Source organism: Manis javanica, chromosome 9, assembly GCF_040802235.1.
Source record: "Manis javanica isolate MJ-LG chromosome 9, MJ_LKY, whole genome shotgun sequence".
Classification (NCBI taxonomy): Eukaryota; Metazoa; Chordata; class Mammalia; order Pholidota; family Manidae; genus Manis; species Manis javanica.
In genome coordinates this window covers 113650208-113670271 of record NC_133164.1, presented here as the reverse complement: position 1 = coordinate 113670271, position 20064 = coordinate 113650208, and the positions used below count along the sequence as shown (strand labels likewise).

The following is a 20064-nucleotide window of genomic DNA, read 5'->3' as shown; positions in this document are numbered from 1 at the left end:
GACTGAAAGAAAAGTATGGCCACGTGTTACATCGGATAGAAAGGTCTCTCACTGAGTTCTTCTGTAATATCTAATCTCTATAGTCAACCCCTTTCAACTCATTTCCCCTTTAACTCACTATGACAACTTCTAAAAAATGCTGAGATGTGTATTTGGTTTTTAAGATTAGAGAAAGGGAAGACACTGTACTAAAATCTGAATTTACTAAAATGTTCTGTCTCTACCCCTGACTTTTCAGTAAGTAATTTTCTTTCTCCACAATGTCTCCATCCTTAATTACTTTACCCCAAAAGGCTGCTGGGTTATAAGAACAGCAGAAGGTCATTTGTTCAGATAAACTAAGCATATGTACATCTCTATCAGCTTAAAATGAACATAAAAACAGATAATACTTTAAAAAGGCTGGCTAATCAGTGATGACAGCAGGAATGATGGTCATAAGATTATTTTATTTATTTATGCATTTGTTTAGTCATTCACACACACAATGTGCAAGTGTAAGTCCATCATGTGCACATTTCATGTAAGCCCTGAGAGGTAGGAACTATTATTATTCCCTTCATCAAATAAAAAAGCTTAAAATTTAGAAACTTGGACACAGTCACGGGACCAGTAAATGGCAGAACTCATGTCTGCCCTACTTTGAAACTCACACTCTTTTTCCCCACCCCATGCAGCTTCTCCAAACATCAGACACTTTCTGAAGGGAAAGGAAGTTAAGTTCTAATTCAGATTGTTAATGCCAGTTAGCTACTTGTTAATACTAGTGATCTAAGGTAATTATCTCAAAGTACCTCCTCCCTCCTGGAAGCACACACTCACATTTGTAGGAAGTGTAAGCTGCAGTCCTGTAAGTGTGCATGTACAAGTGTGAATTATCTTCTGCATGCCACTACATTAAATTTCAGCATGTACATATCAAATGCTTTCTAATGGCAATACAGTAATCAGTGGAATGGGAAACTTGCACCAATATCCCTCCACCCTGCCACCATCATGTTCGCCTCTGTCCTAATTCTCCCCCGGCCCCCGGCATTCTCCTACTGAGAGGTGTGACGCCTGAATCTGCTCATGGTTTGGGTGATCAGTGAGAGCCTTTCTACAGATGCACTACCCTATTAGGCCACGGATTCAGCAGATTAGTCAACCAGCAACAGGAAAGAGTACTAACCAAGTTAACATTTGACATTTATAACCACCAGTAGAACATTAGAAATCAATATTTTCCACACCCTGTTTAAAAGGTATTTCATCATCTACCTCTATGCTTCACCTCTGCTGTTTCTCTAGGAACAGAAGCTCTTTGTAGTTAAGAACTGTATTTTGCCATAGTTTTAAAGGTGCAAAAATAAGGAGTCTAATTAGTAGTATGGCTTCTGACCGAGGCTATAATTTACTAAGTAATCAAAAGTACGAACCTAGAAGACATTCTTTATTTCTTCCTTTTCCTCGTGTTGTATAATGTATTAGTAAATCTCCAAAACATGGCCCCATCTACTTCTCTCCATTTCTACCCTTACCTCTTGCCTAGAATATGCACGAGCCTCTTACTGGTCAGGCCCCCCTTCTGTTCTTACCCTCCACTCAACAGCCAATGTCAGAGTGCGCGACTTTTTAGAAGAAAACTAATGGCTTGCCATAATGCCAATAATAAAATCCAGACTCTTTTCCCTGTTCTATAACATAAGATCTTTGCTTTCACTGACTTTACATGCCTCATTCCACTCGGAGTTTTCACACTATCTTCTCCCACTGACCAGAAAGCTCCTCCCACCAGATCTTCAAATAATTGGACACTTCTTTTATGTCCCCTCCTCAGAAAGAATTATTCCTCTCCTATCATTTTCTGTCATATCACCTTATATTATAGCACTATGATTACTTACTATTTTCTTTCTTGTCTGTTTACTTATTGTCTGTCTCCCTAATATAAGCCCTACCAAGGGAAGGGAATGAACTTACTCTTTGCTGAATCCCAGTGCATTAAACATGGACATATAGGAGGTACTTAATAAATGCTTACTAGCTTAAGACAGTGACTTATCAATTAATATACAAGACTATTAAATGATACTAATCTTTTTGTTGTTATTGTTTCAATGAAAACAATCTGTCATTGGTAAGCTTGATAACGGATATATACAATTGACCCTTGAACAATGTGGAGGTCAGGGATGCCAACCCCTGTGGAGTCAAAAATCCATGTATGACCTATGATTCCCCAAAAGCTTAGCTACTAGTGCCCTACTATTGACCAGAAGGCTTACCAATAACATAAACAGTCAATTTACACATGCTTTTTATGTTATGTGTATTACATACTGTATTCTTGCAACAAAGTAAGCCAGAGTAAATAAAAAGTTTTTTTAAGTTGCCACAAATCTACAAAAAATTTTCCAATATACTTACTGAAAAAAATCCACATATAAGTGGACTTGTGCAGTTCAAACCTACGTTGTTCAAGGGTATTTTCATTTACGTCCTTAACTGTGTTTGTTCAAGAATTATATCTATCACTTGCTCCAAAAAGGATGTAAAGCAGCTGAGATACAGAATTTAGTCTAAAAGATCAAAATATCTCCATATAGGACAATCTATAAATACCTGATCAGTACTCTCCAAAATTGTCAAGGTCATGAAAAACACAGAAAGACTGAAAAACTGTCACAGACCGGAGGAGATGAAGGAGAAGCGACAACCAAATGAAATGTGATGCCCTGGATTAGAACCTAGAACAGAGACACATTAGTGGAAAAACTAGTGAAATCCAAATAAATTCTGACGTTTAATTCAGGGTGATGTGCTCACGTGGATTCTTAGTTTTAACAAATGTATCATGGTAATGTAAGATTTGAAAAAAAAGGGGTGATGGGTATACAGAAATTCTCTGTATTATCTTCACATGTTTTCTGTAAATAGAAAATTATTCCAAAATAAAAGATTGATTTAAAAAAATCAACATCTCCATATAGAAAGAAATTTACTGCACTTTGACTGTAGTTTGGCATTTTATTCTGAATAAAGCAAGAGTGTAGGCTGCTGATTTATTGCTTTGAACCCATATGATTGCTTAAATTTAAAGCACACTATTATTTAATACTTATCTCCTCACATATGTAACCACAAGAGTAATTTTAAAACAACTAGACAGATGCACTTATTGCCTCTAATTGCACATTAATCCTACATTAAATCTGAAGAAGTGTCATCTTTCAGATCTCCTCTAGTAGGGATGCCGCCCTGTACACTTAGAACCTCCATTTGCCTACTAGGTTGGGTGAATCTTCTAAGTCCCATTAACCTAAACTCTGTCTATTGCTTCTTCTCTAAAAATGAGAAGACACTAACGTTCCTAAGTATATTGCATCATTAAAGGACATAGCTGTCACCTGATAATTCAAATGTGGCCAGTGTTTTAAAAAGACTTTCTAGACATTACTCTGTAATTTTCTGTTAACTGTTTTAAAGAGCTATTCTCTATTCATTCACTTGACAAATAATTACATCATACAGCCATCTGAATCACACTGAACTTGGATAACACATTGGATTATAACATATGAAAGTAAATTCCACTTAGTGCTTCTGTACCATAGAGAGGTTTCATCATTTCTTAAACACACTCAAAATCAAGGCACCGAGTATTACAATCACCCATTTAACACATAACTCTCTAAGTGTGACATAAAAACATCCTCACACATAATACCTGAAATGTCAGCATTTATTTATCTCATCTATCATGTTATACTAGTTTTTAATACACACAAAACACAGAGTTATATTGTTTTGTAGATCATGGTGATCTTACTTAATCAGGGCACTATAAAATGTTTAAAATATTAAGATGAAAAAATAAATTTAAACCACTCAAAAGACAGAAGGTGAAAAGGTAAACGAGAGATGGCACAGGATTATCTTATAAGAAAAACCAGAGGGGAAATTTGTAACAATTTTCTGGGTATTTTGTGGTTTTGTAGTTGTCCTACCCTGGGCTAGTCCCTTTAATGTTCTCGATCTGGTGTTCTTATGTATAACATTAAGATAGTATTGTCAGTCTATCCCCTCAATTTTCTCTTTTTTTAAGTATAAACAAAACCTCGCAAATAAAGCATTATTTTTAAAAAGCTACAAGCAACTTTTTAGCCAAAATGAGCTTTTTTAAAAAAAAATGAAAAATTGCTAATTATTGGCAGTATCTGAAAAAAAAATTGAGTGTATAACTGTATTTTGGAACTGGGTAAAGCAGAAAGCAACTCTTTAGGCCAGCTAGCAGCTGAACAGAATTCTTGGGTAAGTGCTTACCTTGGAGACTTGTCGAAGCCACCTTAAATATTCTGTGAATGTATCAAAACAAATGTAGTAAGTCTGGCTTTGGGGTCCTGAGGAGCTAAATGCTAAACAGTGCTGGTGCTTTTTCACTTCTTCTACCTATAAAAACAAACAAACGGAGACAAAAGCAAGTCAGGAAAGCAGAACCATTTACATAGTTCATTAACTACACCTTAGATTAGTGAGCCTGCACAGATTTGCATCTTTCCTCTCTATATATGTTCCTCTTACTACTTAAAACATGTTAAGTTCCTGCATCTGACCAACCAAGAATTACAAGGAAATCAAAAAAGGGGGTTTTATCTTCATTAGATTTCCCTACAATAGTGAAATTCTCTCCTTCCTATTCAAAATTGGATCAGACTCCCTCTCTTATCTTTCCATATCCTCACAATAAGGATGCTGGGGTTCTACTTTCTTTGGAGGGATTTTTACTTAAGATATTATTTAAGGATTTTTACTCCAAGTGGATTTTTTCTTAAGGGACTTTTGTATTACCCTGGATTACCACCTTTTTTAAAAGAGGTCTTCAAGCATGTTAAGTTTTAAATATTTAATGTGAAATTGAGATTAACTTGAAATAACCCTACCACGAAAACTTTCAAGTCTTAATAATGCAGTGATATAGTCAAATCAAATTTATACTGCCAGTAAATTCTTCATAAGGAGGAAAAGTCCAAACAATAAAGTAACATGATACTACACAAGCTCCTGTTTCATTTACAAAAATTATCACAAACCAAGTCACAAAAAAGTGTAAAAAATTTCAAAAAGATCACTATCACACAGATAATTTTCTTGGACTTCATTGAATTAGAAGTCAATAATAAAAAAGTATATTTAAAATCCAAGAATACTTAGAAGAAAATAACATATTTCTAAACAAGTAGTGAGTAAACGAAGAAATAACAAAAATTTAGAAATTCTTAGAACTAAACCACTAAAAAATACTACATATCAAAATTTATGGAATACAACAAAAGTGGTGCACAGAGGAAAATTTATAATTTTAAATACTCATATTAGAAAAGAAGGCAGAAAATTAATTTGACTGGCATGTATCTTAAGAACCTAGGGTGGAAAAAATACCAAAACCAAAAACTGAATGAACTCAAAGTAGAATGAAGGTGGTAATAAAAAGCAGAAATTAATGAAATGTAAACCAAATATACAACAGAGAACACTAACATTAACAAAGCCAAAACCTTGGTCCTTTGAAAAGGCTAGAAAATTGAATATCAACTGATAACAGATCAATGATACCAACTGAAGAAAAGTTTAAATAAATTAACAATGAAAAGGGAGACATGATTACGGACCAGATTAAAAGGTGAATATTATAAACAATTTTGTGGCAAATTTTTATAAAATATATTTTACCAAAACTAAATCAAGATAAAAACATAAGACCTAAATAGTCCTATAACCATTACAGAAATTCAATGAATATTAAAAAGTTTTTCTCCTCAAGAAAATATCAGACCCATATGATTTTACAGATAAGTTTTACCAAACTTCCAAGAAACAGGTTATTCAAACTTATGCAAACTCATCAACAAAACAAAAAAATGAAGAGAAACACCCCAATCTATAAGGCCCGAATAATCCAAAACAGATGACAGCAGTAAGAGAAAGGAAAATTACAGGCTAATCTCACTCATGAACACTTATCTTAAACAAAATATTGAATCAGAATTCAGCAATATAAAAAAAAAATCATGAAGTCTGATTTACTCCAAGAAAGAAAAGATGGTTGAACATTTGAATTATAAAATCATGAAACACATAACAGATTAAAGGAACACGTTAATAGATTAATATGATCATCCCTATGGTTGCAGGAAGAGCATTTGGTAACACTCACTACACATTCATCATTAATGATAAAAACTCTTGGCAAACTAAGAATACAAAAGCAACTTACTTAAGCTGACAAAGAGTATTATCAAACATCCAAGGCAAATTTCAATGTTAATGAAGAGATCCCACTCTCTCCTAAGATTACTGATAAGACAAGTATCTACTGTTTCTATTCAATGTTGTACTAGAGTCTGGCCATCACAGTAAGACAAAAACAACTAATAAGGAAGAAAGAAAACTGTCATTATTTCAGTATGACATGATTAACTACATAGACTGGACTCCTATATTAGAATAAATAAAATTTAGTAAGGTGGCTGGGTATAAGATCAATACTCAAAAGTCAACTGCATTTCTAGGCACTGAAGAGAAAATTAATTTTTTAAAAATGCCATTTAAACTAATCTGTATTGACAGAAATAGGCCAGTGGCTTCTTGGGGATGGGGATGGGCCAAGGTGAGAGGAAAAGAGTGGGAGGGAAGGGGTTCAAAGGAACACAAGGAAACTTTTGGGGTGATATGACCACTATTCTTGATTGTGGTGATGGCTTACTGGGTTATACCGCTACCAAACCGTACTCATGGGAGTTACAGTTATCAAACTCCTACCAAAATGTGCAGTTTATTATATGTCAATTACACATCAATAAAGTTTGGTGAAGATGTAAAGAAACAGGAACACTTGTACACTGATGTGAGTATAAAATGGTGCAACAACCTTGGAAAACAATTTGATACCATTTTGTAAAAGTAAATATGCATGTGCTTTATAGCCCAGTAAATGCACTCCTAAGTATATATCCATTGTGATGTTTCTCAAGGAGGTTGTGATAGGAATTTTGGATTGAACTGTCCTTCGTTACACATTGTGCAGGACTGTCTGGTGCTCTATATGATGTTTTACTCTCTGAGCTCCTTCCCTGTAGGTGCTAACTGTCCCCTGCAGCAAAGATACTAGTAGTAACCAAACATGTTTTCTACTACTCCACTTTTCCCAGGCCCCCTGCACTAAGATGAAGTCATGTGACTAGTTCTGGCCAATGAGCCATGGGCATAAATGGCACATGTCACTTCTGCATCCAAATATACAAAAGCCAGTTGATGACCCTCCAACAACAAAGGCAGGCTGAAGTTTCCAAGTGTTATGAGGCATCAGAGACTGATCAGGCTGCATCCCTGTACAATTATGTGAAGAAAGAGATCTCTACCAACCCACAGTGGACATTTAGTGTGAGTGAGAAATAACTGCTATGGTAAGTCACTAAGATCTGGGGAATTTTGTTACCACAACACAAGGTACCTTACATTAAATGATATGCTGAATGTTCAACTAATGACCATCAGAATGCTTGCACATATTATCAAATGTCCCCTTTGGGCACAGTAGCCCTATTTGAGAACTACTTGCATTCCAGGAGGCATATGAACATAAGACTATTTCACCAGCATTATTTATAATAACAAAAAAGAAGCAACCCAAGTGTCCATCAACAGGAAAATTACTTAAGAAATTATGGGAACTGAGAACATTTACAAAGTAGAATATTATGCAGAAATAAAAACCACATATAGCAAGCAGCATAGACTCTTATTATGAGACATAGTGTTGAGTGAAAAAACTCAAATCACATACCACACACAGTATGATACCATTTTTACCGAGGTCAAAATCAAGCAAAACATAGTTAAATGATAAAACATTTCAAAAAAGTAAGAAAAAATGATGAATACATATTCTAGGACAGTGGCTACCTCTGGAGTTGGGGGACACAAAGAGACAGAGGTAAAGAGGACATGGATAGAAACACTAGTATTGCTACTACTATGTTCCTAAGTTGAGTAGCAGGTTAACAGTTATTTACTTTATTATATACAACTACTTAACAAATATAAAATAAAAGTGAAGTATTATTCTAAAAATCTATGTTAAATTCTAAAGGACAAATTAAATATAACTGCACAATGAATAAAAATTTCTCTATTAAACAATTATTTTTTCAACAATTAAATTTTATTTTATTTTTTGGTATCATTAATCTACAATTACATGAGGAACATTATGTTTACTAGACTCCCCCCTTCACCAAGTCCCCCCCACATACCCCATTAGTCACTGTCCATCAGCATAGTAAGATGCTGTAAAACCACTACTTGTCTTCTGTGTTGCACAGCCCTCCCCGTGCCCCCTACACACATTATACATGCTAATCATAAGGCCCCCTTTTTTCTTCCCCTCCTTCTCTCAACAATTAAATTTTAAGAGAGCCTTATTTAACTTCATATTTGGAATTCTACATTTGAAAATGTATACTAATGATGATGTTTAAGTAGTGTGTCAAATTTGATTACCACAGCAATTCTGGCTAGGTTTTAACCAATCTATCACACACCTCATTTCTATCTCTCTCTATATTAAAAAAACAAAAAAATCTTCCATTTACTCAGTTTTCCCTTTAAGAACAGAACAGAATGAAAAAATGTAATAGATAAACATTAATGACAACTCAGACTGTAAAAAATGAATCATTTTTTTCCTAACTTGGTCAACAGGTTTTCATAGCCACAATTTTTCAACATGCTGAATTATTTGTAAAGGTGTAGTACAAAACAGGTTTTACAAGGTTTGCTGTGAGAAGAGGAAGCTATTACCTTTCAATTCACTCAATGGTAGAAGTCCATCCAATAACAGGCCTGGGAAATAGGACAAGTCTCTGGCGCTGAATGAAAATGCTCATTATAACTGGATCTTCTGACCTTATCTGAACATTCCACTTCCTTCCTGCCTCTCCTTCTCTCAACACAATAATCTTTCTGACCATCTCCTTTATATGTTAAGAAATTTTTCACCTTAAAGTTCTACCATAATTGCTTCCTCCTTCATTACAAAATTCCAATTCCCCCCACAAGTAATCTCTCCTTCCACTAATTTCCTACACTGCTTTTTGCACCTCTCTTGAAGCAGATATTGTGCCCTTTCGTCACCTCCAGAGAGTAAATGATAAGCTATTCAAAGCTAGGACTGGTGACTTACCCACCTTGGTGTTTCCAGGATGCCTAGCAAAGTGGATTCCCCACAGAGGATATTTAATAAATAGTAATTTTAAATTTGCCTATGCAAATGCCTAACATCATAGAGAAGAAAGTAACTGTTGAACTAACAGGGTATCAAATATTAAATATGCATTTTTAATGATGACCTAGGGGACTAATAATGATGACTAGTTTTTCAGCAATCCATCCAAAGTACAAAATTGTCAGTAATATGATATCACTAATTCTTCAATGTTCAGACAAAAGTTAAGAAGCAAAGGTTTCAAAGTGGGTGACTGTAATAGATCTAAATATACCCTGCAGCTTGGCCAAAATATAGTTTTTCTAAAATGATCAACTATTAGTCTTCTTAGGACTACAATGCATAATATAGTAGAGGGGTTAAAAAACTGACATGGGTATTTACTCAAAAGGAAGGACTAGTTTAAACTTAGGAAGAATGAACTTAATACACAGCAGATGAATAACAAAACCATTTATTACTGTACACATCTGGTCTTAACCTTCTTCATTTCTAATCCCTGGAACCAGAAGAGCAAACATTTACCAATTTTAAAAAGCTCACTTGAACAAAAGTTGGTTTCATATTTTTCCTCTCTTTATATTCTCCACATCCTGCCTTCTTTCCCATGCCTATTCAGGGGGGGAAATGGTAAACAAAGTGCTTAATATGCCTTTAATTTCTTGAAACTCATTTCTTCATCCAAATTTGCCTTCTTATTAAAAAATTATCACACCATTTAAAAATCAGGAAATAGTTAACATACAATATGGTAGTAAAACCTACTGATATTTGGAGTTTACTAAATCTGGAAAAAAAAAAGAAAAGACTGTACCATTTTCCCAATGTGGTTTCTTTCTATTTTTTAAATGATGGAAATAAAATAAGTAACATACACAAAGAAAAGCAGCCAGTAATGTCAGAAATATCAGCTGTATCACAGGTTTTCTCTGAAGTAACATTTCAGATTAAACAGTATGACCAGCTTTAGTGATAAACTAAAAATGCTAACCCCACTAGTCACTAAACACAGAGAGGTATGGCAAAGGGGGATCTACAATTCATGCTAGAGAGTTCAACCTTCAATAAGCATGCTTGAGTGATCCTAAGGTCACAGACTTAAGGATCATTTATTACACCATTCTATAAAATATGTACACAAGATGGCAAAACTCAGATAGACTAATTTATCATCTATAACAGCTTAAAATATAACACTGAAATTCCAGTTGCTCTATTTTCAGTCCTGTAGGTAAGATACATGTACTAATAATGACGAAAAGATTGCCAGGGCCTCACATGAAACAAGGGCATTATTATTTTTTCACAATTCCACCAACCAACAGTGCCCACTCTTTGCAATTCACTCTTTGCAATCCTGTTGGCAGAGCACAACAGGAACTGAATAAGACCTTAGATGAGCAGGGAACCACCTACCCTTTATTACAGAAATGACTCAAAGTAAGCTCCTTAATGACGCTGGCAAAAGTGTTAGTATTTCGTTTGTTTAAACTTACTTTTCCACCAATCAGTGGCAGGATATGCATCTTTCCCGTCAAGCTGTCTTTTACAGATGATACTATGAGGCAGGTCCCACACAGGATGACTTGGCGTCTGGTCCATCGGTTCACCGGCAACTGCATTTTGCCTTTGCGGACATTATACGTTCCTGAGAGCTGAATCCGTTCAGAGCTACCGGTGCTGTGAGGCTTTCCTGAAACAAATACAAGCAAGTATTTCAGTCTTAAAGAAAGAGCTTTGTTCTACTCACTGGCCTACCAGATAAATTACTTCAACAACAGAGAATAATTACAGGGAAACAACCTAATTTATAACTGAGATTATCTGAAACCTGTAGTGATGCAATTAGGGTAAAAACAATTACATCTATCTCCAAGAACATTTTCATATTAGGTGAAGTGGAGTTTTTTTCCTTAAAACTGTAGTGAAGGCCCTTTTAACTCCTCTGTTATATCCCAAGTTTTACTTTCCTCTATATCCTTCACAATTTTATATTTATAAAAGAGATGACTTCAAGAATTTTATGAATGGCCAGAGGAAATTTAATCTGCTAAGAAGGCAAGACTACAGACTGAGACAGGAAAATTCAAGATCCAGCATTTAATGAAACTAATCAGTTTTAATGGAATTAACTGTTGATACTCTTCCTCGCACAAATATCCAATGTATACTTACTATTAAGGAGAACTTAAAAATGAATGACTTTCTATTAAGAAAATGCTACTCTATAACGATAGGCTAAGTCTCAAAAATAAGTTTAGTACCAATCTATAAGGGATGCTGTACGGCTACGCTTGTGACTAATGGAGGGGACACAGAGACAGAGAGAGAACAAGAGACACTGAGACTCAGAAACAAAGAGCAGAAATGATCTGAAGAGTCTTCATTTCCCAGATGGAAATGAAATTAGCAGAATGATATTCAGGCAAGTCCTGTCAACAGAGTAGGGGAACTACCGTGATTAACATGTGATGAGTTGTACAAAGAAGAGAAAAATTATTTCCCAGTTCTAGAAACTGGGTATATAATATCAAATAGTACTGAAGCCCATGCTCTTAAAATAAATTAATGAGGGACACGGATTCTCAAATAAGAACCAAGCCAGCAGTGTTGTCTTATATTTTTTTGGAAGTCTGTCTAGCTGCCAAAGGCTAGCAGGAGAAACAGATACCAAAGAAATTATATTCTTATGAATATTAAAAATTAACATAAATAACAAGTTGTTTTGGTAGACGTCCGGTGTCTAACACCTAAAGGAGAAGAAACAGAAAGAGCAGCAGCACCAAAAATGTATCTTAAGACCACTCAGAGAGTGTGTTTGAACCCTCCCAATACATGCCTTTGGGCAGAAACGTTAGTAAATAACAAAAAACAGCAGATCTGAAACTTCCTCTTTCTTCCAGTGTATGAGAATGTTTCATAAAATAAATACTGCACACTACATAGTTTTGCTGGAGCTGGGCGAGAATGAGGTGGAACAGTGGTTCAGCTATCTGAACCTGATGCCCAGCAAACAACCACACACCCAGTCCTCTCCATTGAGTTGTTTGTCCACCAAATGCTAAAGTTCCACAAAGGGGTAGGAAGCCCAGGAAACTGCAGAACAGACGTGACTTGAAAAAGGCTGCCAGTGATAGATAAGACCACAGTCATTCACCTGTCCTATTCTGTACAAGCTTATTTACACCTAGAGAGAAAGATGCCCAGGCAGGCTCCAAGGCTAAGATCTCCTTTCTACATGATGGACTTTTCCTCCTATAGGGAAGAAGTGAGAGAAGAGACTCACACAAAAAATGAAAGGCAAGTACAAGACTAAAAACAATGTACAACAGGCACCATGACTGTAATACACTAATGTTCTCTAATAAGGGGTCTGATCTAAATATGTGCATACACACACACACACACACACACACACACACACACACACACACACACACTTGCATACAGACTAAGAATGTAAAGAAACAAACATTTTGTTCAGCCACATCAGAGACTGGCCTCAAGGACACTTGGTAACCTGTCACACCAATGTAGAGACTGAAAAAAAAAAAAGACAACAGGGCCACATAAGGAATAGTCTGTCAATTCTCCAACTGCCCAAAAATTCTAGGAAAAGGCCCAGAGGAAATCACCAGAGTGGACTAAGGCTAGAAGGGATATATAAAAATATGGAGACATAAGCAGAGCCAGGCTTTTTATTCCCCAGTTAGAAAAATTCCCAAGGGGCCTGAATAGTCCTAGAGCCTAATGGTAAGATCAGTCTGACCTTGGAAAGCTCTAATGAATCAAATCCCTCTTGTCTTATTCTGAGTGAATTACAGTATCTTTGCTGTCTGCTCCCTCCCTGAGTGTTCCAGATGAGACACACCTCAGGACTTGCTATGTACCAAGTGAGCTCTGGGGAATATGGAGATGAATAAGCAGTGTATACGTGGGCAGTCACCCAGGTGACCCTCCTTTGTGTCTGACTTCCTTATTCTATGACATAAGGAATTATTTTAGCTCTGACAAGTCTCAAACTTCTCAATTCAGAGGAATTCAAACTGTCCTATGCACTTAGTAAATGCTGATAACACCAAAGCACCAAAGCCTGCCCATGTAAAGGTGGATCAGTCATTCATCCACCTTTTATTTATCAGAAATGTTCCTCTAATTCCCTATAGGTTCAAGGCATTTCTTACATGAACCAGGAGGAAAGACAAACAAAACAAGGATTTCAAGCTGAGATAGAGACCTGATCAAAACAGAGTGATTTAAAACATAGACTTTCTCTGTTACTCACTTGGCACATAGTAATTTGGTAAGATTTGATATACACACACCCATAAAATCACTGCTGGAAAATGAGCATACTGATCTTTGCAACACTTTCTTGTGCCTGTTGTTGATTCGGTCGTCTTCCTCCCACCCCTCCCTTGTGCCTCCCATGCTTAGGCAACTACTGCTTTCAGTCACTTTTTGCCCATGTTGTTTAGTGTGCTAAGAGTTCATTCTTTATTTATTGCTGAATAGTATTCCATGGTAGGAATAGACCATTGTTTAACCATTCATCTGCTGATGGACATTTGGGTTGTTTCCACCTGCTTTGCTTATTTTGACTGAGAACACTGGTGCACAAGTTTGTGTGTAGACATTTGCTTTTATTTCTCTTGGGTAAACACACAGGCCTGGGCAGGCTGAGTCGTACCATTTTGCATCCCCATCACCGGAGCAGAATTCCAGTTGTTCCATCTCGCCAACACCTGTAGCGGTTCTAGGGCGTGTGTGGTGGCATGTGATCACAGATTGTATTTGCCTTCCCCTATGACCGGTGATGCTGATCATCTTCTCAAGAGCTTCCCTTCTTTGCTGAGGTAACTAATTTTAAATCTTCTGCCCAATTTTAATTGGATTGGATATATTCTGAATATAAGTCCTTTGTCAGATACATGACTTAGAAATATTTCCTCCCACATTGGCTTACTTTTTCATTTTCTTGACAGTACTTTGGGAAGCAAAAATATCAATTTTAATGAAGTTCAATTATTTATCTTTTATAATTAGTGCTTTTTGTGTTAAGAACTCTTTGACAAGCTCAAGGTCACCAAGGTTTTCTCCTGTTTTATTCCAATTTCATAGTTTTAATTTTTACATTTAGATCTATCATTAACTTCAAATTAATTTTTGTACCTGGCAAGAAATAAGTAGAGGGTCAGGAAGTTTCTTGTTTTTTAACAAATGGCTCCCTAAATTATTCCAGGACCATTTTTTAAAAGATTATCCATTCCCATTGAAGTGCTCTGGCACCTGTATCAAAACAAAGTTCTACTGACCATTGTGGGGCTAATAAATTATTATCATAGCTGATTAAATGTCCTTGTCAACTAATTCAGTCATCTGTATCATTTCTATGTCAGTCTGAGTTTTTCTTTATTATGGGTCACATTTTCTTCCTTCTTTGCATACCTGGGTAATTTAGATGTCAGTCAATATGAACCTGATGGGTTGAGTATTGGGTATTTTTGTATTTCAGTAAATATTATTGAGTTTTATTCTGGGACACAGATAGTTAGTTGGAAACAGGTTGGGTTCTTATGAGACCTACTGTCTAAGATTTGTCATACAAGACTAGAGAGGCCTAAGTCTAGAGCTAATAGTAGTATTAGCAAGAAGTACCTGCTGAGCACTCTGACACCTATAAATTTAAAAATTTTTCCACTCGGGCTGGTAGGAATATGAACTGTTCCTGGCCTGTGTGAGCTTCAAGGTTTGTCTGCTTTGCTTCTTTTCAGTGTTTTTTCCCCCAGCCTTAGACAGTTTCCTCACATACACTCAATGATCATTACCTAGCTGCAGGCTCAGTGCTGACTTCCTTGCACATCTCCAGGACCCTCTCTGAGCAGCTCTTTTCCGTCCAGCACTCTGCTCTGCAAGCTCAAGCTGGTCCACTTCACTGGACTCTCAGCTCTGTTTCCTGAACTCAGGGTGAATACCAAGCTTGTCTGGGTTCCGCCTCTCTGCAAGTGACACCTGCAACTCTCTCCCATCAGTAACTTGGTTAAATTTGTAGGGTTCTTAGTGCATTTGTTGTGGAATCTTGTGTCCTGTGCTGCCCGATGCCCAATGTTTGAAAGCTGTTTCATGTATTTCACCTTGTCCAAAAATGGCTCCAAACTTCAGTATTAACATAGCTTTGGCTTCTCTTCTCTTCCCATTACTGACTGTAATGAGTACCTATGCAACTTGCTGCCTTACTTTACACTCAATCCTAAAACAAAAAACCTAAAGATTTTTTTGTAAAAAACTTTTGTAAAATACTTTTGTAAGATAAAGGACTGAACTTCATGGTAAGTCTTCTCCTCTACTCAAAGGCTGGCCTTGACTTCCATATTTGTATTAATCCAAGTAGTGGAGGCTTCTGAACAATTCACTTCTGGCTAAGTTGGGTATCACTGTATTTACCTTTCAAAGAAAAATGTAAAAAGAACAATACATTGTTAATTAATCTTTCCACCCTGACACAAATATTAGAACTTCAACCTTAAAAGACATAACTAAGAGAACTGGATAGAACAACTCTGATAGGAAAATCCTGACTGAGAATTCTAAAATAGCCTTCTTTGGTGACTCAAGTGAGAGTAGGGCTGATTATTACAACAATTGCTTCAGACACAGTGCTTCTAAGTGTGGTCCCAGGACCAATGGAACCAAAATTATCTGAAAACCTATTATAAAGGCAAATTCTCAGACTCCACCCCAAAACTACTGATTTGGCATTTCTGGGGGTACGACCCAGCAATCTGTGTTTTAACAAGCCCTACATTAACACTGGTCTGGACCAACAGACAGAGTGTCGTTGTGATGCTTTAGACAAACACAACCATCTTTAAAAATAAAAGCCAGGGTTTTTGCTCATTTCTTTTCTTTCTTCTCCTTTCCTCTCAAGTTTAAACTCTACACTTAAATGTCATTCCACAAACATAGAGCATTTAAACTTTTTTGGGGGAAAAGAATATAGTAAACTATCTCTAATTTAGATTTCACTAACTTAGAATTTTGACCAGGAGCTTTTGCATTTGAAATCATCTTCTGTAAGGAATTTTAACCAAGAAATGACAGAAGAAAAGTATTTATTTAAGGGAAAAAACTACAGTCTGCTCTGCTACAATATGTGACTCATTAATGCCAATTAGCTCATATATGGCTGCAAATATATGGGGAATGTCAGTATAATATGCATATTGTATTGGTTTAAAAGGATTTACTCTAAACAAAAGGAGCCATAACACTGGGAATAGAATTATACACTGCAAAAGCAAAGGAAAAAGCCCACAATAAATGTAGTCTCAGTGCCCAAATAATCATTTCTACTCTTCTGATACTATGCATTCTTAATATTCCCTAAAGCAATTCAACTTTCAGCCACAATAAGCTGCCTGTGTGGGCTGCCACAGTTATCTCCTGAGGCAGCCATTATTACCTTTTCTTAGTATTTTAGTCATAGAGATACGTGGACCTGGAGTCTTGATCCTTTCCAACTCCATTTTTGCATAAGCACTTTTATTTTTAATTCATGATTTTAGAGGACATCAGGATTTTCAGGAAAATATATATAGTAGCAGAAATACTTGCTTTAACTAGAAGACCACTGAAACAACCAAGAAGTAAGTACAAATTTGGTTGTTGCCAATTAGTCTTTGCTAAATATATCCTAGTGTCTGTCATTGCAATAGTTTAAAAATGTCCACAGATTCTTTTAAACTTCTCCCTTCAAAAGGTGGAATCTAATTCTATTCCCCTTGCATGTGGACTGTACTTAGTGACTCGCTTCTAACAAATACAATGCAGTAGAAATGACAGCCACTTGTGACATCTGAAACCAGCTTGTAAAAGTCTTTGCTTTCTCTAAGATCACTCCCACTGGGAAAGCCAGCTGCCCTGGCATGAGGACACTCTGGGAACCCAATGAAAAGGCCAACGAGGTGAGGCTCTGAAACTTCCTGCCAGCAACCAGTAAGGAGCTGAGGCCTCTCTTCAGCAGCCAAGTGACTGAGCCATACTGCAAGCAGATCCTCCTGTCCCTGTCAAGCCCAGAGAACTGCTGCTCCTAGGACATCTTGACTGCAAACCTCACGATACTGGAGCCAGAACTACCCAACTGAATTCCTGACTCAGGGAAACTATGAGATAATAAACGCAGAGTGTTTTAAGCCACTAAATTTTGGGGCAATAACTAATACAACTTTAACCAAGGTGGTTTCACTTAGTTCTATTTACCTAAACTTGGTACTTTAATAACCTACATTTCCCTAAAATAATCTACAAAATTATTTACAGAACTGTGTATAAATAAGGAGGGTCTACTGTAACCTGAAATAGTCAAAAGCAAGAATAGGAACAGCACATTAAGCAATTGCAATTTCCAAAGCTTTAGAGAATGACAGTATTCATGATGATATGGCACCAAAAACAGAAAATTTGATCACTACATAAAAGCTAATGGAAGATTTACCGTGTCCTTGGACCTGAAAACGGCCAGGAATGAGTGAGAACCCGCACCTTAACCTCCTCTACCATGAGAGCTTAGACTGATAAAACTCTAAAGCATGTTTCTTATTACATATAAATCCTTAAATCCTTCTTGACTACCTCCAGTGTCAGAAACACTGAATTAAATTACTTGCCTAGGGTCATTTCAAGAGCTGGCAGAGGATTTAAACAACCCCATAACAAGGTCTAGAGACCTGAGCATGGAACTGGCACCTGGGAATTTTGTCTCAGAGCTGAAAGGCTCAACAAGCCCAGCAAGGCGTGCTGGCAGGAGCACCGAAACAGATTTAGACTAGTTGCTTTTAGCTAATGGAAATGACAACCAGCTGCTAAATAAATTAGGGGAGGGTTAATTTATGCATCAGATCAAAATATATAGTCAACTGTCTAGTAAATCTTGCTTCATACTGACAGCTACTCAATTTGATTAGGTTTATTTATATCTCCCAAATTACAGACCCTTATCCCTGAGAATATCATGCCCTGAACCTTTTTCTTATCTCTGAATTCTTAAATATCCCTAGAGCTTACAGCTTTCCTTATAATATTCATTAAAACAGAACCTGGAAACTGTGAGCCACCCTTTCAGTCTTACAGAGTCTGTAAACACAGAGCCAAAGTAATTTAAAATAGAAAAAAAAAATTACAGTATTGTGTTAACAATTCTTTTTGACCTGGTGGGTCATCAGCATTTGATTGATTAACCTTGACCTGAGAAGCAAGGGAATCAAACTGGGGAAAAGATGAGAGAAAACTGGAAATGAACTAGAAGGCAGGTACTGCCCTCTTCCACTCCACTCTTCACCCCCTCCTTCCTTGATCTCCCGTCCTCACAAAGAACCAGAGTCATTTCTCAGGCATCTTTAAAGTTCCCTCCATTCTGTCATGAAAATTACTCCTTAGGTATCTGAATATCTGGTGCTCATGCCTCTTCATGGGATATGTATTTAGAGAAGGTATTTTCTTCAACTCTGGGTTTCGTTACAATTTTGCATTCACAGAGACCATAACACTTCCTTACTTTATGAGCTTCTTTAGCTCAGTTTCAGGAGCAATATAGAGGTCAGCTGGTGTGGCCCCTGCTTATAAACATCACACTTGGAAAAGAACACACATTTGAAAATTTTCACCAAATCACCATCCACCTGTCAATGTCTTCACCATGTATTACTCCCAGAAATGGTAGTCTCATCTTTCCAGTGTATAACCAGCCCATATCTTAAGAGCCTTTTCAACAATCTCTTGAATTTTTTTTTCATTTAATGAGCAATGCTTTCCTTGGCCGGTAAAATCATTTGAATAGTTTCACTAACTTTTTATTGTCATCTGCATTACAATGGATGGTACACTTGTTTAGATCCATAAGTTTATTAGGCTTCTGTCACCTTCAACAATCTTAAATTACCTACAACTTCTACTTTTTGGCTAAAAACCATCACTTTGGTTGGCTTCAGAATTTTCAATCACCTGCTTTCCCAGCTGGCTTCATTTTTGTGGTACTTCTCCACAAAGAATAATGTCATAAGGCACAAACATTAAAGCATAAAACACCATGAGTGAGGAGAAACAGCTGAACTTTGCTGAAATGATGAAGCTGGGCAGAAGACCTCAGGGTAGGCTTGATTCAAACATGGGCCTCAGGAAAATTACAAATTACTATATATCATGGTGCTCTAGAGGCCACAGAATGACTTACATCTGAGAGTACCTAAGGTCCAATACACCCGTATATTCTAACTGCTCTCAAAGAATAAACAGCATACTCACTACACCTCCCTATGATAAGAATGGTGACTTGTGTCAGAGGTGATGCGTACTGCTGTGGGTGTGGAAATCAGGTTGATGAAGCTAGACAGGTCCACAGCTCCAGCTGAGTCAAATTTTCACTGGGAGATGCTTTTATTAGGACTGTTATGAAGCCAGGCACAAGACATTTGTAAGTAAATACTAAAATAAAAATTCTAAAAGCAAGCATGAATGATTTTTGGATAATCCACACCAGAGTACCTCTCTCCTATGACATGTTAAAAATAACTACACTTCAGTTTCCTTTGCTGCCAAGAACAGGCTTTCGCCAGGCTGACTTGAGAAGGTTACAAAGAACAATGTCTCCACAATCACCCAAGACGCAGTGTGATTCTAAATTCTCTTCCACAGTGTTCTCTCTGGGAGGCGTAGTTAGAGTTTGCTGTCCATTTTTTGATACATACATATAAATTTAAGCTCAAATGCTAAAGTTTGACTTTTATAAACAGAAATAAAAATTT

The 20064-nt window shown here is 36.6% G+C and overlaps 1 protein-coding gene across 1 annotated transcript in view; it reads right to left on the bottom strand.

Annotated features, from left to right (window-relative positions):
- PHLPP1 (PH domain and leucine rich repeat protein phosphatase 1) overlaps positions 1–20064 on the bottom strand; it is a 198348-nt gene that overhangs the window by 90993 nt on the left and 87291 nt on the right. The window contains exons 2-3 of the mRNA XM_073213186.1: positions 10762–10958; positions 4306–4431 (exon numbers count right to left, since the gene is read on the bottom strand). Coding sequence (XP_073069287.1) covers positions 4306–4431; positions 10762–10958 — 323 coding nt within the window. The remainder of the gene's footprint in view (positions 1–4305; positions 4432–10761; positions 10959–20064) is intronic.